Source organism: Macaca fascicularis, chromosome 20, assembly GCF_037993035.2.
Source record: "Macaca fascicularis isolate 582-1 chromosome 20, T2T-MFA8v1.1".
NCBI lineage: Eukaryota > Metazoa > Chordata > Mammalia > Primates > Cercopithecidae > Macaca > Macaca fascicularis.
Window position 1 is genome coordinate 2,113,803 of NC_088394.1, and position 24,998 is coordinate 2,138,800.

Sequence of the window (24,998 nt, forward strand, 5' to 3'; positions counted from 1 at the left end):
ACTCGGGAGGCTGAGGCAAGAGAATCATTTTAACCTGGAAGGCGGAGGCTGCAGTGAGCGAAGATTGCTGGAGCTTGGGCGACAGAGTGAGAGTTTGTCTTAAAAAAATAAACACTTTTAAAATTTTGTAATTTTTGGAGAGTCAGGAATCTCACTATGGTGCCTAGGCTTCTCTTGAACCCCTGGCCTCAAGTGATCCACCCACCTCGGCCTCCCAAAGTGCTGGGATTACAGGCCTAAGCCACTGTGCTGGCCCAAAGTGTTTTGGTTTTTTTTTCTTGAGACGGAGTCTCGCTCTAACACCAGGCTGGAGTGCAGTGGCGTGATCTCGGCTCACTGCAACCTCCGACTCCCGGGTTCAAGCGATTCTCCTGCCTCAGCCTCCCGAGTAGCTGGGACTACAAGTGCCCGCAACCACACCCGGATAATTTATTTTTAGTAGAGACGAGGTTTCACCGTGTTAACCAGGATGGTCTCGATCTCCTGACCTCCTGATCTGCCCTCCTCGGCCTCCCAAACTGCTGGGATTACAGGCATGAGCCACCGCGCCCGGTCTTTTTTTTTTTTTTGAGACAGAGTTTCACTCTTATTGCCCAGGCTGGAGTGTAACGACACAGTCTTGGCTCACCGCAACCTCCGCCTCTCAGGTTCAAGCGATTCTCCTGCCTCAGCCTCCTGAGTAGCTGGGATTACAGGTGCAACTCACCACGCCCAGCTAATTTTGTATTTTTAGTAGAGACAGGGTTTCTCCATGTTGATCAGGCTGCTCTCGAGTCATCAAGCCCGGCCAAGTGTTAGTTCGTTTACAACGTAACAAACAGCCGTGCACGGTGGCTCAAGCCTGTCATCCCAGCACTTCAGGAGGCCGAGGTGGGCAGATCACGAGGTCAGGAGTTTGAGACCAGCCTGGCCAACATGGTGAAACCCGTCTTTACTAAAAACACAAAAATTAGCCGGGTGTGGTGGCGCACGCCTCTAATCCCAGCTACTCGGGAGGCTGAGGCAGGAGAATTGCTGGAACCTGGGAGGCGGAGGTTGCAGTGAGCTGAGATCGTGCCATTGCACTCCAGCCTGGGTGACAGAGCGAGACTCAGTCTGCGGCGGGGGGAGCCTGTGAGCAGCAGGCCATGTGGTTTGCCACCATGGATGGGGCACAAGGTTCCGTGTGGGGCCCCTCAGTCAGGGAGGCCTCTGGGAGGCAGCCCCACGGAGGCTTCATGGGAACACTTGCGTGGAGGGAGCCGGCACTCACCTAAGGAGCTGAAGGATGAGGCTGAAGAGCCCAGGGCACCCGGCTCTGAACGCAGGGGTGGCGGCTGCTGGGGAGGTGTCATGGCCGAGGAACCCACCGGCCCCGGGAGGGGCTGGGACAGCGAACTGAGTGGCGAGGTGGACGCGGAGGACGGCGAGTGCAGCGATGGTGCTCGGGGCAGGGAGCCGGGTATGGTAACAGGCGCAGAGCCGGCCAGCGACCTGGCACCTGGCAGGGGCAGACCAGTGAGCGAAGGAAGTACCGCTAGGCCTCTGCCCAAACATCTGCCCACCGGCGGGCGGCAGCCACGGAAGACGGACCCTGCAGGCGGTGGTGGTGGGGATATGGGGGGTGGGGATACGGGGGCCAGGCCAGCAGCCACCTTCTATGGGTGTGGAGCCACAGAGCCCCGGGTGGCCACGTCTCATACAGTTGGGCAAGCCATGGGCTCAAAGAGATTTCAACCAGAGGTGGGGACACGGGGGTTTAGCGTGGGCCCCCCCAAGAGGCCAGACACCCACCAGGCTCTGCCAGCCAATTTAGCCACTAGCACAGTCCTCCCAGCACTTGTCCAGGCCCTCTAAAATAGTCTACTTTCTTTTAAAGTCAGAAAGAAAAGATACACTTTTAGGCTGAAGGAAAGGGTGTTGTATAGGATAAGACTTTTGTATGGATGTTGATCTTTTGACTACAATGTGAATACATTTGTCCTTTGGAGACCATCAGGACCTTCCTCAGGGAGAGCCCCGCCTGTCTGCAGGGCCACTTTGCTGGGACAAAGGTCAACTGAAGAAGTGGGAGGCGGGAGAGAGAGGCTGAGGAGTCCGTGTGCAGGGGGGGAAGGGGAGGGGCAGTGAGGGAGAGGAGGAGGTACCGCCAGAAGGGGGCCCTCCCGCCCCCAAAACCAGATACGGGCTATTGCACTGTGGCCCAGGCGGGACCTAAATGGTCCAATCCCCGCTCACTGCAGCCTTGACCTTCCCGGGCTCAAGCGATCCTCCTGCCACGGCGCTTAGCTGTTCAGCGGCTGGAGGAACAGGGCCCCAGGTGCTCCTCGCCCTCACCTCCTGGTCCCAGGTCGTGGCCGTCTTGCTCTTCCAGATCCTTCTCCAGGGAAGCAATATTCACATTGCTAAGATGTGGGTCTAACGCGGAACCTGTCAACAGAGCCCCCCATCATCCACAGCCCACTCAGTGCTGCAGAGCTCAGGAAGCCCAGCTGAGGACGACGACTGTCCGGCCTGGGCGTAGAGTGAGACCAAGGGCAGAAGGCGTGGGAGTTGCTGGGGGAGCCTCGGAAGGACACCACCAGCCCACCCTCGCAGCCCCCAGCAGGCAGTGGGGGGCTTGGCTGTTGTCTGGCAGAACGAGCACACACAGGTGGGACACCCCGCCACAGCCCAGCAGCTGGGTCCTCGCCTCCGCGTGCCGCTGCTGCCCCTCGGAGTTTAAATACCTAAGCGTGTGTTAGCATCTCACCATGTGTGCACACTCGACTGTCTGAAAAACTTTCCGGGAGGGTGATTTCAAGGAGCAGGTGATCATCTGCAATTTCATGCCAAGCACCAAGACCTCAATCCCCCAGGCTCAAGACTGAGTGGGAAGGACCCTCCTCGGAGCGGCCTCACCCAGCCAGCCCTGCCTTCCGAGGCTGTCCCCACCCCCAACCCCGAACGGCACGCAGTGGCCCCAGTGCCCCTTCCTAGTATTAGGAAGCCGTCTTGAGGAGGCTGAGCTCTGGTCACCAGCCCCTGAGGACACAGCGTGTCTCGAACTCCTGCAGCCTCTGCATAGAGATCGGGTTGGGGATGGGGGGTGACCAGAAGATCTGGGATCTGAGAGCCCACGTGCCACAGGGGGCAGGCCAGGGGACCGCGGCGGCTGCAGGAGCTCCGGGACACACCCTGTGGGCTGGTGCCGCCTCCCACAGCAGCAGGTGGGAGAGGAGCCTGGCTCAGGAGTGGACAGTGGACTCCAGGTCCACCTGGGGGTTCTTGAACCCGCACTGACGCCTGGTACTGGACAGTGTGCTGCTAAGTCCTGCTCTGAGACGCGCGAAGCCACCCCTGCCTGTGCCTGAAGGGTCTCAGACCCCCTTCTTCCTGTCCTCACCTGGGACAGATGGTCCCTCCACAGCCCCGGGCAACCGCACCCCGGGGACACCTGTCAGACCCGACTGGGGGTTGGCGCGCCGGGAACCTCCAGCCTGGCCAGCCCTGCCTGGTGCTCGGTTCACACCAGTGGCCCAGCGGAAGCGGAGAGGTGGTCACTGCCCCCCAGGTACCGACGTCAAGCCCCGCCCTCACAGGGCTCTTGCGGCCGCACTCCCCGCACCCCACCCCACCCCACCCCACCCAGCGTGGAGCTGGCTGATCCAGGCGGCGATGACTGCTGCGACCTGGTGGCCGCGTCAGGGTGACAGCAGGTTCACCACACAGGGGGCGTCCCAGGAAACAGCTGGAGAAACGGACTGGGCAGCCAACGGGTCGCAGAGGGACAAACCCCCCCGGCTGGGGAAGAGGGCTGGGGCCTTTCCAGACGCTTTCAGCATCAACAGGAAAGGCAGGAAGGTGACTTCTGAAGAACGCGACACTAGCCACACGCAAGATTTGTGGGGACCGCAGGTGTGGGGCCCAGCCTCACCCCTCCGCCCAGGCCTCCGCTTCTCCTCCGTGGAACCGGCTGGCACCAGTCAGTGCCACGGGGACCATGGGAGCAACCACAGGGTGGCAGGTGGCCCCTCGCCTGAGGCCTGGTGCTCGGCGGCCACACCCTCTGAACCCCACAGGAGCAGCCAGAACATCCTCGTGCCTCCTGGCCGGGCACAGCCCATCGCGCACGGGCACAGGCTGGTGTGGATGCAGCACGGCCTGGCAGGTCCGGGCCTCTGAACTTCACCCCGAATCTGGCCTCGCTCAGCAGCCACACTGTGTGGAGACCGTGCTCCACCACCCACAGCAGCAGGTGGGAGAGGAGCCTGGCTCAGGGGTGGACAGCGGACTCCAGAGGCCGCAAGGCAGAGGCCATCCCCACCCCACTCCACCGCACAGCACGACCCAGACTCAACCCTCATCCACACGCCAGCCATGAGGGAATTTCCGGAGCACGGAGGCCGGGCTGTGGTGCCACCGGGCAACACGGTCCTTCCCGGTCACAGAGGCAGCAGGGCCCAGGGCAGAGAACCTGACGCCCTGAGGCATCCGGGACAGCACATGGTACCTGCAGCAGCATCTCCACTCCCACAGAGACACTGTTCAAATGAAGCTTTTAGGGACTTTCGAAGGTCTTATCCAGAAACTAAAGGAACAGGTGGGGGGTGGAGGTGGCCAGGCCAAGACCCCCTGAGGACCAGGAACCCACAACAGCAGTCACCAAGGCCTCGGCCCTCAAGGACGCTCATTGGCAGAACCAAAGGCAGACCCTGGGCCAGCGGCCCCCAGAGCCATTCGCTCCTCTCCTTCCACCCACAGGACAGTGACGGCCCCCAGAGCCATTCGCTCCTCTCCTTCCCCTCACAGGACAGTGACAGCCCCCAGAGCCGTTCGCTCCTCTCCTTCCACTCACAGGACAGTGACGGCCCCCAGAGCCGTTCGCTCCTCTCCTTCCCCTCACAGGACAGTGACGGCCCCCAGAGCCGTTCGCTCCTCTCCTTCCACTCACAGGACAGTGACGGCCCCCAGAGCCGTTCGCTCCTCTCCTTCCACTCACAGGACAGTGACAGCCCCCAGAGCCCTTCGCTTCTCTCCTTCCCCTCACAGGACAGTGACGGCCCCCAGAGCCGTTCGCTCCTCTCCTTCCACTCACAGGACAGCGACATCCTCGAGCGGACATCCACCCTGGCCTGCAGAGTGGGCCAGCCCTCCCGGTCCCTGTCATCCACCTGACGTGCTGCTCAGACCATGGCCGAAAAGGGCACGACCTCAAAGCCTGACTGAAGTCGTGCTGCGAAGCACAGAGCTGAGACGCTGGAGGCAGCAGCAGAGGACCATGCACTGAGTGGCCTCGGACAGGTGGCTCCAAGGCTGAAAGTCAGATCTGCAGTGGGCAGGGCCTCCTCCCTCCAGGGCTGGGGTGTGCTCCTCCTCCCTCCTCCCTCCAGGGCTGGGGTGTGCTCCTCCTCCCTCCTCTCTCCAGGGCTGGGGCGCTGCTCCTCCTCCCTCCTCTCTCCTTCCAGGGCTGGGGTACACTCCTCCTCCCTCTCTCAGGGCTGGGGCACGCTCCTCCTCCCTCCTCCCTCCCTCCAGGGCTGGGGTGCTCCTCCTCCTCCCTCTCTCAGGGCTGGGGCACGCTCCTCCTCCCTCCCTCCAGGGCTGGGGCACGCTCCTCCTCCCTCCCTCTAGGACCTGGGGTGCTCCTCCTCCTCCCTCCTCCCTCTCTCTAGGGCTGGGGCACGCTCCTCCTCCCTCCCTCTAGGACCTGGGGCGCTCCTCCTCCTCCTCCAGGTGTCCACCCTCCTTCATGGCAGGCAGCCACATGACTCCGGTGTCTGCCTCTGCGCTGGGGGCCATCTCTTCTGAGTGTCTGTCCAAGTTTGTTCTTATAAGGACACTGGTCACTGGCCCACCCTACCGGCCTCATTTTAACCTGGTTATGAGGACCCTGCAGTAGCACCCCCGATCTGTAGCAGGGGAGATACATTCCAAGACCCCCCATGGAAGCCTGAGGCTGCAGATGGCATGGAACCCCTACATACCAGGCTTTTTCCTATATGAACGTCCTCATTTGCATGTCAAGCCCAGTAAGAGATTAACAAGATTTACTAGTTACATAGACAGATTTCAGCACTGCACAGTAATAAAAGTTAACTGAGCAACCAAATGCCCTCCTGTACGGTGCCATCCTGAACCCAGACCTCACACCAGCAACTGAGGCAGTGGACAGCGAACGCTGGGATAAGAGGACCTGTTGTGCTTCCACGCAACGCCACGTAGCCCGGTGCGGGGCCTGGGGTTCAGGTGCATCTTTTTTTTTTTTTTTTCTGAGTCAGAGTCTTGCTGTGTTGCCCAGGCTGGAGTGCAGTGGTGTGATCTCATCTCACTGCAACCTCTGCCTCCCAGGCTCAAGCTATTCTCCTGCCTCAGCCTCCTGAGCAGCTGGGACTACAGCTGCCCTCCACCACCCCCAGCTAACTTTGTATTTTTAGTACAGACAGGTTTTCTCTATATTGGTCAGGCTGGTCACGAACTCCCCACCTCAGGTGATCCGCCCGCCTCGTCTCCCAAAGTGCTGGGATTACAGGCGTGAGCCACCGTGCCCGGCCTCAAATGCAACTTTCAGGGGACACAATTCAACCCAGGACATGGGGGCTCACCTGCAGATGCCCCGTTGGTCCTGTCCGTCCTCCCCAGGCCCCTCAGGACTCTGTACCAACAGATCTGCCCCTGCTGTGCACAGCCCTCCCTCCCTGAGTCCTCCCCAGGGAGGAGACCCCCGCCTCTGCCTCCACTCCCCCTGCAGCTGTTTTCTGGGGCCTCCTCAGCACTCACTCTGCCCACCGCTGCCCGGGGCCTTTCCCTCCAGCCCTGCACCTGTGCCCTGAACTGCCTCTGGTCACAGGCACCAGCCTCCCTCCCAGGCCAACCCCCAGGCCCACTCTCCTCCCTGGGTCTGGCAGCCTCTCCTGTGGCCTGGACCCGCCCAACACAGTGGCCCTGCAGCCCGCAGCCCAGATGTCCTGGACGTCCCCCAGCAGGGGCCAGAGCCCCTCCTCCCTGGCAAAGGATCCCTCGCTCGTTCCCATGGCCCCACTGCAGGGCCTTCCCAGACACCGTGTGTGCAGGGCCCTCCTGGAAGCTGGCACCGCAGGACCCCTTCCTCAGGGGCTGCTCGCTCAGCCCACACCCACTGAGGCCAATCCCTTCATGCATCGCAAGAGTGACCTTCCTACTATGAAAAAGCCTCATCGTGTCCCGAGCCCTGGCCTGCAAGAAAGGAGGGAGGGAGCTTGTGCCCTTGCGCGTGCCGGTCACCGCTTCCCAATGGGTCCTTTGCCAGGCTCCCAACCTGCTGTGCCACTGAGGCTCAGCCTGGCCGTGCCTTCCATTCACTAAGATCAGCCCCACCAGTCCCCAGAAAGCTGCTCGGCCTCCAAGCCCTGCGTGGAATGCCCCCCCTCCATCCTTGCAGGTGTCAGCCTCAACCATGCCAGGGACCTGGGCAGACTCACCCACTGAGGACAGGCACCGATCCCCAACCCGCAGGCCTGCCCACGGCCCCCGTGTGCTTCCACACTGGGGCTTGATGACGGGGAGGGCCAAGCCGTCTACACAGGGTCAGGTCAGCCAGGCTCAGGAACCTGGACCTGCCCTCTGCACCCAAGTCCCGGGATCAGGATGTGGCAGCCCCTTCAGAGCTCACCGCCCCTCACACCTGGCAGAGATCCAGAAACTCCTCATGAAAAGCAAAGACGCAAAGGAGTTGGGGGGACGGGAACGGAGGCGCCTTTTCTCCCCTTGGAGTGGGGGGATCGCACCATGCTCTGTGCCTAAGTCAGGACAGAGGCTTCTCCCACCAGGTGCAGAGCGCACAGCATGTGGAGGGGCTAAGCTGCCTTCAACGCTCACCTGACAAACTTCTACAGCTCGCATTCAGCTCAGAGGACGTCAGCCGCCACCTACCTCAGCCAAGTCACCTGCGCTGAAGCCTGGGAAGCTACCTGGAGAGGGGACGTTCGGGGAACATGTGGGTGCCCCCAAGAGACTCCAGCCCTGCTTCACAGCCAAGTGCCCCTGATCCAAAGAGGGCACTGGGGAGGGTCCCGGGGGCTCCACCACCCCTAGAGTGCTGTCTAGGAGCCCACTCCCAGAAAGCTAGGGGGGAGAGAGCTGCTGCACCCACCTGGCCCACTTTCTGGCCCGCAGCTTCTTCCCCACCTCACCTCACTGTTCCAAGGTCAGATCCAGATCTTCTGAAACACTCTCAAAGAAAGAGCTAACCCTCACGCAGAGGCACAATCCAGGCGAGGCTGGTTATCTAAGCGAGTACAGCTGGGTCAGGCCAGGCTGCCTCAGCCCCGGGCGTTGGGAAATCACCGGCCCGCTGAGTCACGGCCCCACAGCCCGGCTCTGCCGTGACACAGCACATTCAAGCCGCCGCGGTCCCCCGGGGTCAGGGACACGCGAGGACAAGCTACAGACTGCTGGGAACTCAGCCCAGGGCGGGGGAGCCCCCGACGCCAGGGAAATCCCCTGCACGCGGGCTGAGTGCAGGCTGGGCCCGGCCAGGACGCAGGGGTCGGCCCTCCCCTGCCCCGTTCCCCTGCCCCGCTCCGCCCCACTCCCCTGCCCTTCCTCGGGGCACCGACCCCGCCTCTCTAGGGGACGCAGAGGGTCCGAGCCCACGCTGGGAACCGGCGAGCGCCCGGCAAAGGCAAGTCCGAGAAGGCAGCGCCCTCGCCTCGCTCCGGGTCTCTGAGAAGCCCGGGCCCACCCCGCGGCTGTCACACCCGGCTCCGGGACGCGGGGGACGCACCTGGGGGGCGCACCTAGCGGAGGGCCCGCTCCTGAGCGCCGAGTAACGAGCCCCGCACCTTGACGGCGCGGGGCTGCCACGCGCTGGGGCCGCCGCCGATGCTGACTCACGGTCCGCGGCCGCCGCCGGGGATTCAAACCCGGCCCGCGCCCCGCCCCCGCCGCGCGGGCCCCGCCCCGCGCCCCGCCCCCGCCCCGCAATGTGACTCGGCCCCGCCCCCGCCGCACTGGCCACGCCCTCCCCCAACCTTCCCCTCCCCCCGGGCGCACCCGGTCTCCGCGGCTCCTGGCCACGAGCTGGGCGGGCAGGTGGGCGCAGGCAGCGGGGGCTAGAGGTCTTCAGGCCGAAAGCCCCGGAGCCGCCCCCCTGCCCGGTTCCTCCTGCCCTGCCCACCTGCATCTGCAGCGGCTCCGGGCGGACTCAGGTGAAACACCGGAGCCAACACGGGCGCGGGCGGGGCGGGGCGGGGCGGGGCGGGGCGGGGCGGGGCAGCGTGACCTGGGGCCGCTGCCTGCCCTGCAGGACCCTCCTCCCTCCCAAGTCCGCGTGCCCGCCCAGCCCCATCTAAACGCGGGGTACGGAGCTCGCAGGTCACTCTTAATCTGAAACCTATTCCTACGAAGTGGAAGATGAAGGCAAATGGAACCTATCAGATGGGCCTGAAACGCTTTCACTAAATCTCTTAAATACAGAATCCGCTCATTTTCTCTGTTCCGTGCTTCAGTCACGGTATATCTACAACCTGAAGGAAACTGTACTATTAACAAGGAAAAAATGACCCAGTCTACACGCCTGCTTCGCCCAAAACCCTCCACAACAGCTAATAAAATGCACACGCAGGCAGGCGGGCTTACACCTGGGGCCATACAGTCCCGCTCGCTCAGGGAGTCCCTGAGCCTGGGGCACAGGAGTGCTCCGGGGTCAGCGGGCAGGACACTGCCTCTGGTGCCTGCGGCTAGTGCAGGGATGTAACTTCACAGTGATGCCTCAGGCATGGACAGAGGAAAAAAGTGAGGCTGGCACTGGGTGGCAAAGCTCACAATTTCAGTCGCAGCAGCAACAACAATACATTGCCTGTAACTAAGGCAATGTCGATCCTGGGGGGAAAAAAAAAATCCATCGCTTCACCTCTGAATAGCTGGTTCGGAATTTTTTTTTTTTTTTTTTTTTTTGAGACGGAGTCTTGCTCTGTCGCCCAGGCTGGAGTGCAGCGGCTGGATCTCAGCTCACTGCAAGCTCCGCCTCCCGGGTTTACACCATTCTCTTACCTCAGCCTCCCGATAGCTGGGACTACAGGCGCCCACCACCTCGCCCGGCTAGTTTTTTGTATTTTTTAGTAGAGACGGGGTTTCACCGTGTTAGCCAGGATGGTCTCGATCTCCTGACCTCGTGATCTGCCCGTCTCGGCCTCCCAAAGTGCTGGGATTACAGGCTTGAGCCACCACACCCGGCCAGGATTTTTTTTTTTTTTTTTTTGAGAACAAATCTCACTCTGTCGCCCAGGCTGGCATGCAGTGGCATGATCTCAGTTCACTGCAACCTCTGCCTTTGTGGTCCAAGCAATTCTCATGAGAAGCTGGGATTACAGGCGCAAGCCACCACACCCAGCTAATTTTTGTATTTTCAGTAGAGACAGGGTTTTACCATGTTGGTCAGGCTAGTCTCGAACTTCTGACCTCAGGTGATCCACCCGCCCTGGCCTCCCAAAGTGCTGGGATTATAGGCGTGAACCACAGCTCACGGCTCAGGAAATATTTAAGTCAATGAAAGAACGTGCTTCAAGATCGCGAGTGACATACTAAAAGAGGTCGAAAACATACCTCAGATATGAAAAAATGTTTGGAAAAATTACTCCAAATGTGCTAACTCCAGTCCATCTGAGTTAGGTCAGCTATGCAGATGCAGCCACGCCTCTGTCAATCACACACGCACCTGGCTCTGTTTTCCACCAGAGTAAGCAGAGTCCAAGATGGTCTCTCTTGTTTAGGATTTAATTTTCCTAAATATTTTTCTGCTATGCTCAAATTCTAGCATTACTTTTAGGTTGGGGAAGAGAAACTTCATTTAAAAAACAGAATGTATACTTATTTGTTTAAAAAAATAAGTGGCCGGGAGTGGTGGCTCATGCCTGTAATCCCAGCACTTTGGGAGGCTGAGGCGGGCGGATCATGAGGTCAAGAGTTCGAGACCAGCTTGACCAACATGGTGAAGCCCCGTCTCTACTAAAAATACAAAAATTTGCCAGGCGTGGTGGCGGGTGCCTGTAATCCCAGCTACTCAGGAGGCTGAGGCAGGAGAATTGCTTGAACCCGGGAGGCAGAGGTTGCAGTAAGACGAGATTGCACCACTATACTCCAGCCTGGACAACAGAGAAAGACTCTGTCTCAAAAAAAAAAAAAAAAAAAAAATCAATCAATCAATCAATCAATCAATCCTGGGTGGGCACGGTGGCTCACGCCTATAATCCCAGCATCTTGGGAGGCTGAGGTGGGCGGATCACTGAGGTCAGGAATTCAAGACCAGCCTAGCCAACATGCAAAACCCCATCTCTACTAAAAATACAAAAATTAACCGGGCATGGTGGCACACACCTGTAGTCCCAGCTACTCTGGAGGCTGTGAAGGAAGAACTGCTCGAACCTGGAAGGCAGAGGTTCCAGTGAGGCGAGATTGTGCCATTGCACTCCAGCCTGCATGACAGAGCAAGAAAAACAAAAGCACCTGCTCAGAGGCCAGACCCTCCTGGAGCTTTAGCCACTGTGTGGACTTCATCCCTGACCTGAGTTTCTGATGGGGATGTGTGAATTTGAGGGTGTGATTCAGCACGATCCAGGGCCTTGGATCACACAACCCATTTATGATAGCGATCTCAAATTAAAACAAGCACGTTCTAGCTAGGCCCATAGCGCCTGCCTGTGGTCTCAGCTACACTTGGGAGGCTGATGCAGGAGGGTCTCTTGAGCCCGGGAATTTGAGGCTGCAGCGAGCTGACTGCACCACTGCACTCTTGCCTGGATGACAGGGCAAGACCCTGTCTCAAAAAATAAAACCCCTCGGCCGGGCGCGGTGGCTCAAGCCTGTAATCCCAGCACTTTGGGAGGCCGAGACGGGCGGATCACGAGGTCGGGAGATCAAGACCATCCTGGTTAACACGGTGAAACCCCGTCTCTACTAAAAAATACAAAAAACTAGCCGGGCAAGGTGGCGGGCGCCTGTAGTCCCAGCTACTCGGGAGGCTGAGGCAGGAGAATGGCGTAAACCCGGAAGGCGGAGCTTGCAGTGAGCTGAGATCCGGCCACTGCACTCCAGCCTGGGTGACAGAGCAAGACTCCGTCTCAAAAAAAAAAAAAAATAAATAAAACCCCAAAACGAACAAAAACAAACTCAGGGAAGGCCGTCACCTGTGGGATCTCCAAGTGCTGTCCCTGGGCTGGAATGGAATGGGATAGGGGTGGGCACCCCAGCCCATTCAACTCCTGAGACCGCTCTGGTTCCAGAGGAACAGCATGTATGCCCTAGTTTCCAGCTGAACACACACGTGGGCTTGTTTCTGCATGAGAGAAAAATGAACACAGCGCTCCCGCCCATGGAGTATTCACGATTTTAAAAACCTGCCCTCTACGGTGAAGCCCTAACAGGAGTCATCTCACACCACATGCTTCCTCGTCCACAGAGGCTCCGGGAGAAGATGACTTCCAAAACAGACCGGAGGGCGGAAGTCTGAGTCCTGTCCTGAAACCAGGTGAGCCCTCCACAGCAAGGCAGAAACGAGAAGCCCTTCCCTGGGCGGGGTGGCCCAGCGCTCCCAGCCAGTGAGGACGAAACACACACAAACATGGCCTGAGCCTGTGCCCCTGCCCCGGCCCGACCGAGCCCCCCCGCACGGGCGCTGGGTCCATCCAGGATGCCCACTCTCCCCATGGCCTCCTGAGGGAGGGACTGGTCCTGGATTCTGGAGGGTTCTCCGGCAGGTGCACGACAGAGCCCACATAGGAACACCAGGGCTGCGAGGGAGAGACGCATGCGGCCACAAAAGGTCCCAGTGTTTGGGAAAGAGACCTTTTAAAAACTTCAGGCCGGGTGTGGTGGCTCATGCCTGTAATCCCAGCACTTTGGGAGGCCGAGGTGGGAGGATCACTAGAGGTCGGGAGTTCGAGACCAGCCTGGCCAACATGGTGAAACCTCATCTCTACTAAAAACACAAAAATCAGCCGGGCATGGTGGCACCCGCCTACAGTCTCAGCCACTCAGGAGGCTGAGGCAGGAGAATCACTTGAATCCAGGAGGTAGAGGTTGCGGTGAGCCAAGATCACGCCACTGCCCTCCAATCTGGGTGACAGAGCGAGACTCTGTCTCAAAAAAACACACACACATGCCGGGCAGTGGCTCAAGCCTGTAATCCCAGCATTTTTGGAGGCCCAGGTGGGCAGATCATGAGGTCAGGAATTTAAGACCAGGCTAGCCAATATGGTAAAACCCCATCTCTACTAAAAATACAACAACAAAAAAAAAAGAAGTTAGCCGGGCATGGTGGCAGGCACCTGTAATCCCAGCTACTCCGGAGGCTCAGACAGGAGAACGGCGTGAACCCAGGAGGCAGAAGTTGCAGTGAGCCAAGATCGCGCCACTGCACTCCAGCCTGGGCAACAGGAGGGAAACTCTGTCTCAAAAAAAAAAAAAAAAAAAAATCAAAAACAAAAACAAAAAACCCCCCCACACACAAAACAAAAATGTAAAGGCCTGGGCTCAACCCCAAGGGGATGTAGGGATGGGACGGCCCCACAGCAACACAGGCTGAGAGCCATGCCCAGAAGATGCACCTGGCTTGCAGAGGTGCTGAGAGCGGGGCCCTGGGTGCTTGGGGGACTGAGGACCATCCTGGGGCCTCAGGAGCTGCACCTGGCTTTCCTTGCAGACACCACTCAGGATGAGACTGGTGTAGCGTCCTGCCGAGGTGCAGTCTGTGGCCTAAGTGGCCGCTGGGAAGAGTCTCTCTCCTCGGCCTCCTTGGCCGGCGGCGTCCAGGCCTGCACGGATGGAGCTGCTGGAGGCTTGCAGCTAGGCCCGAGCAGTTCCGTATGGGGCAACCACCAACGACCGGCAGCTGCGGCTCTTGGGCAGGAGTCATCGCGGGTCTGGCCGCCGGGCCGCCTCCCGCATCGACGCGGGCCCTGATGGTGCCGGGCTCCCACTCCGAGTCCCCAGAGTGTGCCCATGCAGACACTGGAGCAAGGGCCCCCACCACGTGGCCCCAGCAGCCCTGTCCTCCTGATCCCATGCCCAGCTCCCCCACCACACCCTGGACAGCAGAAGATGTAGAAGAGGAAGGGGTGGGCTCCAGGCCCCGGCTGAGCTGAGCAGGGCCCAACCTCACTGTACCCCCAACCCCATCCCACTCCACCCCAGCCCAGGGACAGAACTTGGAGAGCAGCACAGGTGGCGGCCTTCCCCATGTCCCTCACTGTCACTGTCAGGAGAGGCAGGTTTGGGTCCCTTGGGCGCTGGTGGCCATGGAATGTGGGGCTTCAGCACGTCCCATCATTCACCAAGCGTCTCTGCAAGCAAAGCCCTGCACAGGTGCAGCAGGCGTCCCCCACCACCCCAACCTGTCCCCAGGGGCTGAAAGGGACCAAGGACACACACAGCCCAGCCCCTGGCACTGTCCCACCCCGAACTCTACCCCCTCTGGGCTTCTGGAAGAATCTGCCCCCCAGGTTCTGGGCTTGCAGCCAGGCCCCGACGGGTCCCCACCGCCCAGCTCTATCACGTGTCTCAGTGCCCAGTGACTCCCTCCAGCTAAAGGCCTCCCAAAACTGCCAGCCCAGGTGCTCACAGCTTTGCCCCCGACTCTAAGCCTTCGCCGGGCTCCCCACCCCATCACTATCCCCCACCTTCAGTGCCCTCACTGGTCCACAACCCCTACTTTCAATTTTTTTTTTGACTTGGTCTCACTCTCTCACCCAGGCTGGAGTGCAGTGGTGCAATCACAGCTCACCACAGCCTCCACCTCCTGGGCTCAAGTGATCCTCCCACCTCAGCCTCCCAAATAGCTGGAACTACAGGTGTGCACCACCATGCCTGACAAATTATTTTATTTTTAGTAGAGACGGAGTCTCACTATGTTGCCCAGGCTGGTCTTGAACTTCTGGGCTCAAGTGATCCTCCTGCCTCGGCCTCCCACAGCACTGGGCGCACAGGCAGCCAACTCCCACGCCTCCCATCATCTGTCAGCAACCTCCCTGTTCTCAGTCCCTGGGCCGGGCGGCGCCCACTCTGCCTGGCTCCAGGGAGGCTCCTCGTCCCCAGTGCCCGTGGCACCCAGACCAGGAGCCTCTCTGAGCCAGGGCTTGTTTTCACAACCCCACGTGCAACACAACCAAAGTGACAAAAGACCGAAAACACATGTCTGGCTTCTTTACAAAAATGACGATTCTGTAACATGTCCTGAAATAGAAACGCTGTTCCTGAAAAGCTACAGCATGAGAACAGAAGGAGGTCAGGGAGAAAGGAGGATGGTGCCGGACTTACCGAGGACGGCCTCCACGGTGCTGCCAGCGGGGCTGAGCGGGAGGGCGCGGGTGGGGGGCACAGGCAGTGCAGTGGGGGAGGAGCTGCCGGAGCCGGCGCTGGACGCCAGGCTGGACGCCACGCTGGAGCTCACGCTGGGGGCCGGCGGGTGGACGGCTGCAAACACGGCCAGGTGGTTCTGTTCAAAGACACAAACACCGTCAGCACGTGCCCCCTGCGTGGAGGAGGCAGCGCCACGTCAGCACCCTGCAGAAAGCACCACGGGACAGTGGCCGACTTCCACGCCCTGGCGAGGCCCGGGGAGAGTTTCCCAGACCCGGAGGGACTCTGACCGCACTGAGGAGAAACACCAGGACGGGCACGGCAGCGGGCTATGGTGCACTTGGGAAAGGCACAGACACCTCTGGGAAGTGTCTCGTGAGCTTTTCTGCAGAAAATGTTTCAGGAGTAGACATCTGCCAGTAAAAATCAATCCGGCAGGTGCAGAAAGATGTGTCAGAGGCCAGGGGCCTGCCAGCCCAAGGGGCACACCTCCTGGGTGCCCCCACCCCAGCTCTCACTCAGGACTGGCTCCTGAGCACCTGTGGGGGCCCCCAGAGAAATGTCCTCCCAGGGACTTAAAAAGAGACCCAGCACCACTTCTAAAACATCCATAGCGTGGTCCTGTGACCTCATCACCAGGGAAAGTAAAACACGGGGCAACTCACATTGTCTGTATTTGGTGGATAATAGATCAAAAGAAAAAGAGCAAGCACACAGAGCAGTGCTGAATAAAACCCAGTAACGGGCAGGGCGCTGCACACGAGAAAACACCCAATACAAATGACCCAGAGCCACCTACGAGGTCACTGCAAAATCGAGCATCAAAAGCTGGATTAGAATGAGTTTCTGGCCAGGCACGGTGGCTCATGTTTGTAATCCCTGCACTTTGGGAGGCCGAGGTGGGCCGAGGTGGGCGGATTACTGGAGGTCAGGAGTTCGAGACCAGCCTGGCCAACGTGGTGAAACGCTGTCTCTACTAAAAACACAAAAAAAATTAGCCAGGGCCGGGCGTGGTGGCTCACACCTGTAATCCCAGCACTTTGGGAGGCCAAGGTGGGCGGATCACCTGAGATCAGGAGTTCGAGACCAGGCTGCTCAATATGGAGAAACCCCGTCTCTACTAAAAATACAAAAAATTAGCCAGGCATTGTGGCAGGCACCTATGGTCCCAGCTACTCGGGAGGCTGAGGCAGGAGAATCGCTTGAACCCAGGAGGCAGAGGTTGCGGTGAGCCAAGATCGCACCACTGCACTGCAGCCCGGGCAACAGAGAGACTCTATTTCTAAAAAAAAAAATGAATTGCATACTGAAATATTACAGTTGAAATGATATGATATTTGGGTTTTGCTGAAAAGTAATGCAGGAAAAGTTAACCTTGGGGGGTATGATTCTACTAGTTCACCTGCTTAAGTAAAACTGTCCATAACGAAGAAATTTTAACATGCATTTCCTAAGGGTGAGAAATTAGGCACTGACTAGTCCTCAAGAACGCACCTGGCTCCAGGCTTCTGTGGCCTTGCGGTCCTGCTGCCTGCACTGGCTTCCTTCTGGATAACGGATTTGCCCCTCAGCCCACGGCACAGGAGGTGCACAGAGCCCCCGTGACTGACTCTGAAAACAGTCTCCTCCAGCTGCAAACTCTGGAGACAGCCGCCAGAGCTCCCCTCGCAGGTGCAAGATGGGGCCTGCCCCCTCGTCCATAATCCACTTCCCCTCCCTGGCCCGGAGACCACTTTCCCTCAAGCCGTGAAAAAAGGAACCACAGTCCACCCCGTCAGCATCAGGGACGGCGGTAACTCCTGCACCCAACACCACAGACCCACCCAGTCATGCAACGCCAGGGACCCTCCCAGCCATGCATGGCGCTGCCGACACCCCCCATCAATCACCCATGGTGAGCCTGGTGACAGGGTTGCTGGAAGCCTCACGTTCTCTAGCAAGCAGCCCAGAAACACGGTGGGTGATTCGAGACCTGGTGCCATCTCAGTGGCAACCCGCCCTCTACCCCTGGCGCTTCCTCTCTCTGCTCCAGAGCCTCGATGTGGCCCCAGGAAGGCTGAGAAGGACCTCCCAACAGACGTTCCGGTGACCCGACATCCAGGAGCGACACAGACACCTGGGAGCTCCTTGTTCCCCGACAGCTTGGATCAGGGAGGGGACCGACCTTCTCTACCAGCAAAGGACAGGGCCACCCGGGCTGCGGGACCGAGGAGGCGGGCACCAGCAAGGGGTGAGTGACGTGGGGCAGTCTGCCGAGCTCACCGCATCCAGCAGCTGTGACTCAGAACCAAAAGCTCAGGGACGGCAATGCACTGCCCTCCGGGGATGTGGGCACTGCACAGCTGCACGGCCCGCAGAAGCCCTCCCCCACCCCCTCCTTGTCCTATCTCTTGGCAGCCCACCCTGTGTCTCAGGGTCTGCCTGGGTCCCTGCTCTGGGGCACGGTCCCTACACACAAGCTGCCCCTGCTCCGCCAGGCTGAGGTCCACCATGTCCTGACCCACCAGTAGCCAAGAGGCCACCGCCCGCGTCACAGTCACCCCTGTGGATGTTCTCCCAGCTCCATGACCCCTGTAGGCGTCTCAGTCCTTGCCTGAACCCAACTCCAGAGCATCACCCAGGCCCAGAGGCCACCTCCCAAATAAGGGAGAGCCTAGGGACTATTGCCTGGAAGGGCCCGGGCCCACCAAGAAGCCATGGACAATGCTGGGGTTTGCAGAGCAGGCCTGCCCTGCCCTGGGTCAGACAGGGAGCCTGTGCCCCGCACCTGTGTCTGCATAGAGCCCAAGAACGCAGAAAGCCGGGGGGCACCACAGTGCAGGCGCCACATTTGCCCCCAAAGCAGCGCCGGTCTGAGCGCTGGGCACAGGCTGACCCTCAGCTAGGAGGCGGCCTCAGGCTCCCAAAGCACTGCCCGGCCCAGGGTGAGTGCAGCAGCCTGAGAAGCCAAGGCCGCCTCCTTCCGGGGTGTCTGCAGGAGAGACTCCACCCGGGGAGCCTTCCCCAGCCTACTGGAGGCCATAAACCAAGAGGGATGGGAGAGGAAGCCTCAGCGCTGAGTAACTCCCAGACCCCATGCTGACCCTGCCCGGGAGCTGGCCGGGGTGATGTGCACACTGTGACTTCAGCCCAAATGATCACCTGAAATCATCAACATCCAGGTCAGTCCTTGTTCGCCAAGGTACAACGGCCACACACGACGGGCCTGGTATGGGGGCCCATCCACAGGAGGGCTGGGCATGGTGAGAGGCGTCAGACGAGAGCCCCATAGGGACGCCGCACCTGCGCTAACACCGGCACCGCCTGCCCCGTGAGGACGCCGTGGGGACGCCGCACCTCCGCTAACACCGGCACTGCCTGCCTGTTTTTCTTCTCTGTATTACGGTGAAATATAACATTTACTACAGTGGTCACGGGTCGGTGTAGTCCGTGGCATGAATTCCATCCACGCCGCTGTGCAGCCATCACCGCATCCATCCCCAGAGTGCCTCATCTCCCAGCCGGAAGCTCTGACCCCAGGAACACCAGCTCCCTCCCCCGCCCGGCCGCGCACCCACCGTGCTACCTGCTGTCTGTGAATGTGGCTCCACTCGCGGCCTCCTGCGGGTGGAATCACACAGGATCTGCCTTTCAGTACCTGGCTCGTTTCAGTCAGCACAGTGTCTGTTATGGACCAAGCGTGTCCCCCCCAAATTCCTACATGGAAGCCGTGACCCCCGGCGTGACTAAATTTGGAGATAGGCCTGTGAGGAGTAATTAAGGTGAGACGAGTTCTTAGGCCGGGCGTGGAGGCTCACACCTGTGATCCCAACACTTTGGGAGGCCAGAGCAGGAGGACCGCTGGAGCCCAGGAGTTCAAGACCATCCTGTACAACACAGTGAGACCCCATTTCTTAAAAAATACAAAAATTGGCCAAGCCTGGCGGTGTGGGCCTGGGGTCCCAGCGACTCAGGAGGCTGAGGTGGGAGGACTGCTTCAAGCCTGGGAGTCCCGGGCTGCAGTGAGCTGGACTGGGCCGCCGCACCCCACCTGGGTGACAGAGCCAGACCCTGTCTCAAAAAATTCAAGAAACTAAAAAACAATGACATGAGGTGCTGGGGCAGGGCCCTACGCAGCCGCTGTCGCCAGAAGAGACCCCGGGATGCCACACACAGAGGAGTGACCCAGAGGATACGGAGGAGGCGGCGTCTGCACCTAGGGGGACTCAGGAGCCTCAGCCCCCAGAACTGAGAGAGAATCGCGTGCTGCTGCTTGGGGTGTGGTTTTGGTTTTGGTTTGGTCTGAGATAGGGCCTCACTCTCGCCCAGGCTGGAGTGCTCGGCTCACTGCAACCTCCAACTCCTGGGCTCAAGCAATTCTCCTGCCTCAGCCTCCCAAAGTGCTGGAACCACAGGTGTGAGCTACTATGCCCAACCAAAACTCCCTCATTCATTCATTTACTTAGAGATGGACTCTTGTTCTGTGTCACCCAGGCTGGAGCGCAGTGGCATGATCTTGGTTCACTACAACATCCACCTCCCGGCTTCAAGCGATTCTCCTGCCTCAGTTTCCTGAGTAGCCGGGACTACAGGCACGTGCCACCACGCCTGGCTAATATTTTGCATTTTTAGTAGAGATGGGGTTTCACTATGTTGGCCAGGCTGGTCCCGAACTCCTGACCTCATGATCCGCCCTCCTTGGCCTCTCAAAGTGCTTGGATTACAGGTGTGAGCCAACACACCAGTCAAGTTCTGCTGTTTAAATGGCCCCATCCGCATCCTTCCCTTGTAGCCCAAGGAAAGTAACACAGATGGGCTCCAAAGGGCCCCTCTTATTTCCCTGAGCAGTAAACGGCAGGAGGTTTTGGCTTTGTTGTTTCCAAGGTATAACACGAATGTTCCAAACAGACAAACACGGGGGCACCAGGGGAGAGCTAATTCTGTCACAAGCAGATGTTAACTAGACGGCTTTGTGAGCCCAGAGTGGGAGGGACCAAGGATGCACGAGCGCAGCCCTAAGGCAATGTCGCACCGGCAGGCATGAGGGCCGCGGGGAGCCTTGGGGCCTGTACCTGCTTGCTGTCCTGCTCGCTGCCCTTCAGGCCGCCCTCGGCCGGCGAGTCTCTCCGCTTGGCCTGCAACATAAAAAAGAGTCATGTGAGGAAAAAGCGGGGAGGAAATGTGAATTAAAAATATACATATTCAGGCTGGGCACAGTGGCAGCACTTTGGGAGGCTGAGGCGGGTGGATCATCTGAGGTCAGGAGTTTGAGACCAGCCTGGCCAACGAAAACCTGTCTCTACTAAAAATACCAAAAATAGCCAGGCACAGTAGCACATGCCTGTAGTTTCAGCTACTCGAGAAGCGGAGGCAAAAGAATCACTTGAACCCAGGAGGTGGAGGTTACAGTGAGCCGAGATGGCACCATTGCACTCCAGCCTGGGCAACAAGAGTGAAACTCTGTCTCAAAAAATAAAATTAAAAATTAAAAAAAAAGGGAATTGCTTGAACCCGGGAGGTAGAGGCTGCAGTGAGCCAAGGTCGTACCACTGCACTCCAGCCTGGGTGATAAAGTGAGACTCCGTCTCCAAAAAACAAAAAAAAAACACCACACACACGCGTATGTATATATATACACACCTACCCAGCAGTACTTCTGGTTCCTAAAGATATGTATACACACACACACATGCGCGCAGATGTAAGCTCTGCTCAGAATTTAGACAAATGCTATTTTTTTTCTTTTTTGAGAAAGGATTTCACTGTCTCCCAGGCTGGAGCACGGTGGTGTGACCTCCCTGGCTAAAGCAATCCTCCTGTCTCAGCCTGCCAAGAAGCTGGGGGCACAGGCATTTGCCAGTGGACCCAGTTAATTTTTCAAAGCTTTCTGTAGAGACAGGGTCTCATTTTGTTGCCCAGGCTGGTCTTGAACTCCTGACCTCAAGCAATTGTCCCACCTCAGCCTCCTAAAGTAGTTGGTTTACAGGCGTGAGCCACTGCAATTGGCCAAGGATGCCAAATCTTGAAGGTTTCATGAAACAGAAGAGACGTCTGAATATGCTGGCTCCCTGTCGGTTCTCCTAAGTTCCATTTCTTTTCTTTTATTTTTCTGAGACAGTCTCCCTCTGTCGTCCAGGCTGGAGTGCAATGGCGCAATCTCAGCTCACTGTAACCTCCTCCTACTGGGTTCAAGCGATTCTCCTGCCTCAGCCTCTGGAGTAGCTGGGACCGCAGGCATGCACCACCACGCCTGGCTAATTTTTGTATTTTTAGTAGAGATGGTGGTTTCACCATGTTGGCCAGGCTGGTCTCGAACTCCTGACCTCAGGTGATCCACCCGCCTTGGCCTCCCAACGTGCTGGAATTACAGGCATGAACCACCGCGCCCGGCCCTGAGTTCCATTTCTTACATTTAAACGTGGCTCTCTGACCTTGGGTTGGTCTGTGTGAAGGCAGGTGCCAGCTCTAGACTCCCCAAACCAACCACAGTGTCAAACCCCAAACCGAGCCATGGGCCTAAGGCAGAGGCTCACGTGAAGCTCTAAGACACACACAAGGGGTCAGAGCGTCCCACCCCACAACATGCCACTCTCTGGGAAAAAGATTATTTCGAGTTGAAAGCAGCTGAGAAACAGCAGACGCAGGAACCGCTCTCCGCTCCCTTCCCGCCTCGAAGCCGGGCGTGAACTCCCTGTGAAGGTGCCCTCTCCCCTCTCCACACCAGGAGGAGAGGCTGCGTAACCACCCTCACTGAAGTTACTCTTATCTTCCGCCAGTCTCCCCCAGAGCCTTACCTTCCTAGGAGCCCAACCCCCCTTCCCCCCTCTTTTTTTTGAAAGAGTCTCGCTCTGTCACCAGACTGGAGTGAACTGGCGGGATCTCAGCTCACCACAACCTCCGTCTCCTGGGTTCAAGCAATTCTCCTGCCTCAGCCTCCTGAGTAGCTGGGATTACAGGCATCCACCACCACACCCAGTTAATTTTTGTATTTTTAGGATAGACAGGGTTTCACCATGTTGGCCAGGCTGGTCTCGAACTCCTCACCTCAGGTGATCCGCCCACCTCAGCCTCCCGAAGTGCTAGGATGACAGGCATGAGCCACCGCCCCTGGCCTAGTGGCAAGGATTTTCTAGACTCTTCTAGAAGAGCCACAAACTCCACAGACTGCCTGCGACCACACTGCTGAAAACTCACATGCATCCACATCCCTAACAGTTCAATTAAACCAAAGGACACTTGGTATTGTCCCGGGAACACCGTTCACTTACGTTTCCCGGCTGGCCGCTGCCCGTGGAGGCAGGACTCGTGAGGTGGAGGTCGCGGCAGCCCCAGTCATTCACCATCCCCAGGCTCTCTGCAAGGACAGGGGAGCAGCAGGCTCTGAGAGCCACTGGTGGGTGACAGGAACACGCAGTCTCTGCACCACACGTCAGGGCCGAGCGTGCGCGGCCTTGTCACAATCATCCCTCAGGGGTGCAGCAGAGGACGGCCGGGCAATGACAGGGGACGCTCAGGCCTTAGACCAGTGTTTCATGTTTTTACCACGAAAAGCAATGTTTAAAATGTGAACAAGAGCTGCCCTCCCTACTAAAACCAAAAACAAAGGGAAATTGGAGCTTGCGACCACAGGCAGAAAACCCGGAGCCCAAACCCCAGCTGCGAGGAGGCGGCCGCGGGTTCCCACCGGGGCTTGTTTCTGCTGCTGGGAACTTATTAGGGACCACGCGATCGCCAAAGCTAAGCCCTCATCCTCTGGACCGCGGACGGCTCTGGAAAGCAAGGGCTCAGCCCGAGCCACCCTTGCTCGAGGGTCTCTGCTGTCTCCCCGAGGGAGCTGGGGTGGGCAGACCCCTCTCTCCACAAGGGTGGTGCTGCTCCTGGGTGGGCGCCCGGCAAGATGGCAGTCTCAGGGCAAGGCCCAGGCAGCGGGGGTAGAAGGACCCAGCTTGGATGCCCAGGAGGCAGGTGGAGGCGCCAGCCAGCCCACACCAGGACTCAGCCTCCACGCTCGGGGCCCCATCGTGCCTGGAGACAGGGTCCCTGCAGGTTCCACCTGGCCTGGCCCACGCCAGCGTGGAGGGAACCCAGCCTCATGTGGCACAAGCACCCCAGGGAGCCTCCATGGGCATGTCAGGGACCCCCCACCCCCAACCACAGTGCTGAGCTCCCGCCCGTCTTCCAGGCCCTCGTGACCAGCTCCGGGTCATCAGTAACTCCAGTGAGGGCCTGCAGAGCCGCAGAACCTGCTCAGGTGAAGCTGCCACAGGGACGGTCACTCACTCTCAATGTGTGCAAAGGCGCAGAAGGGGCCGCGAGGGCAGTACCCGGTTTGGCGCATGTCGTTGCATTTCGTAGATTTGTAGATCTGGGGGAAAAAATGAAATGAAGACACTTGATTGGATATGGGATCCTGTGGAAAGATCACAGCTGGCATCATCCCAAGGTAGAGGATGAACCTCCAAGTCATAACAAGACAACCCTGAGAAGGGGGGTGTGGGCCCTGCCCTCCTCCACCGTGTGCCCTTGGTCCCCACATCCCTCCTCTCTGCACAGCCGACCCACAGGGAACAGGCACACCTGTGGGCCATTCCCGCAGCATCTGCCCTCCAGTCACGGGCAGTCATTTCCCTGCTGATCTTCTCTGAAAGATGCACCAAATTCAGAGTCTGGTATGCAGCAGGTGCCTAATAAGCGCCTATTAAAAGCAGCACGTGTCTCTGTTCCCTGACCAGACCCACTGACACTTCACCTAGGGTGATAGCCCCTCTCATGGGTCAACAACGCTTAAGACCCAGCAAGGGACAGACCGGCCTGGAAGCCCCCGGTCCGCCTTCAGAGGGCCTGGCCCAGCCCCTCCTGCTCCGCAGCTCTCCGGGAAGGACACAGCCACTGGCACACCTGGTCCCCAGTGCCCACACCTGCCTGGGTCCCAGCAGGAAGCCTCTCTCCTGCCCTCCAGCCTGGCCCCACCCCACGGCTCTCCCACCACGAGGCACCTGTGGGGGCTCGTTCACTTGTTCATTTTGTTTGTTTTTTGAGAGAGTCTCGCGCTGTTGCCCAGGCTGGAGTGCAGTGGCATGATCTCAACTCAATGCAACGTCCGTCTCCCGAGTTCAAGTGATTCTCCTGCCTCAGCCTCCCAAGTATCCGGGATTACAATCACGTGCCACAATGTCTGGCTAATTTTTTTTTTTTTTGAGACAGAGTCTGGTTCTGTCCCCCAGGCTGGAGTGCAGTGGCGTGATCTTGGCTCACTGCAAGCTCCGCCTCCCAAGTTCACGCCATTCTCCTGCCTCAGCCTCCTGAGTAGGTAGGACTATAGGCGCCCGCCACCTCGCCTGGCTAATTTTTTTGTATTTTTAGTAGAGACGGGGTTTCGCCAGGATGGTCTCGATCTCCTGACCTCGTGATCTGCCTGCCTCAGCCTCCCAAAGTGCTGGGATTACAGGTGTGAGCTACTGCGCCCAGCCCTGAATATGTATGTTTTTAATTGACATTTATTTAATCGACATTTTCCCACGATTCTTTTCTGTTGCAGGCCAAGCGGAGAGACTCGCCGGCTGACGCAGCCTGAAGGCCAGCAAGCAAGACAGAAAGCAGGAACAGCCCCCACGCGCCCCCAGGCTTCCCGCCCCGCGCCAGCCCTCGGCCAAGGTTCATCACTGTTCTTTCTGTGTGATGAGCCACGCTGTGAAACCCTCGGCTTCTCCGGGGCCTTCCAGCAATCC

General features: G+C 58.9%; 1 protein-coding gene across 36 annotated transcripts in view; it reads right to left on the minus strand.

The window, feature by feature from the left end:
- UNKL (unk like zinc finger) overlaps window positions 1-24,998 on the minus strand; it is a 47,118-nt gene that overhangs the window by 5,350 nt on the left and 16,770 nt on the right. For 19 of the 36 annotated variants that reach the window (XR_012429597.1, XR_012429591.1, XR_012429594.1 and 16 more), the window contains 6 exons: window positions 23,551-23,635; window positions 22,539-22,624; window positions 20,343-20,405; window positions 15,250-15,427; window positions 2,317-2,409; window positions 1,253-1,480 (listed from right to left, as the gene is read on the minus strand). Coding sequence is in view for 19 of the 36 variants with exons in the window: in XM_074028491.1 (XP_073884592.1) it covers window positions 1,253-1,480; window positions 2,317-2,409; window positions 15,250-15,427; window positions 20,343-20,405; window positions 22,539-22,624; window positions 23,551-23,635 (733 nt within the window). In the remaining 17 variants the exon portion in view is untranslated. Of the gene's footprint in view, window positions 1-1,252; window positions 1,481-2,316; window positions 2,410-7,815; window positions 7,908-8,129; window positions 8,225-8,555; window positions 8,831-15,249; window positions 15,428-20,342; window positions 20,406-22,538; window positions 22,625-23,550; window positions 23,636-24,998 lie in introns of those variants that run through there. The other 17 variants (XR_012429599.1, XR_012429603.1, XR_012429601.1 and 14 more) reach the window with 8 other exon arrangements.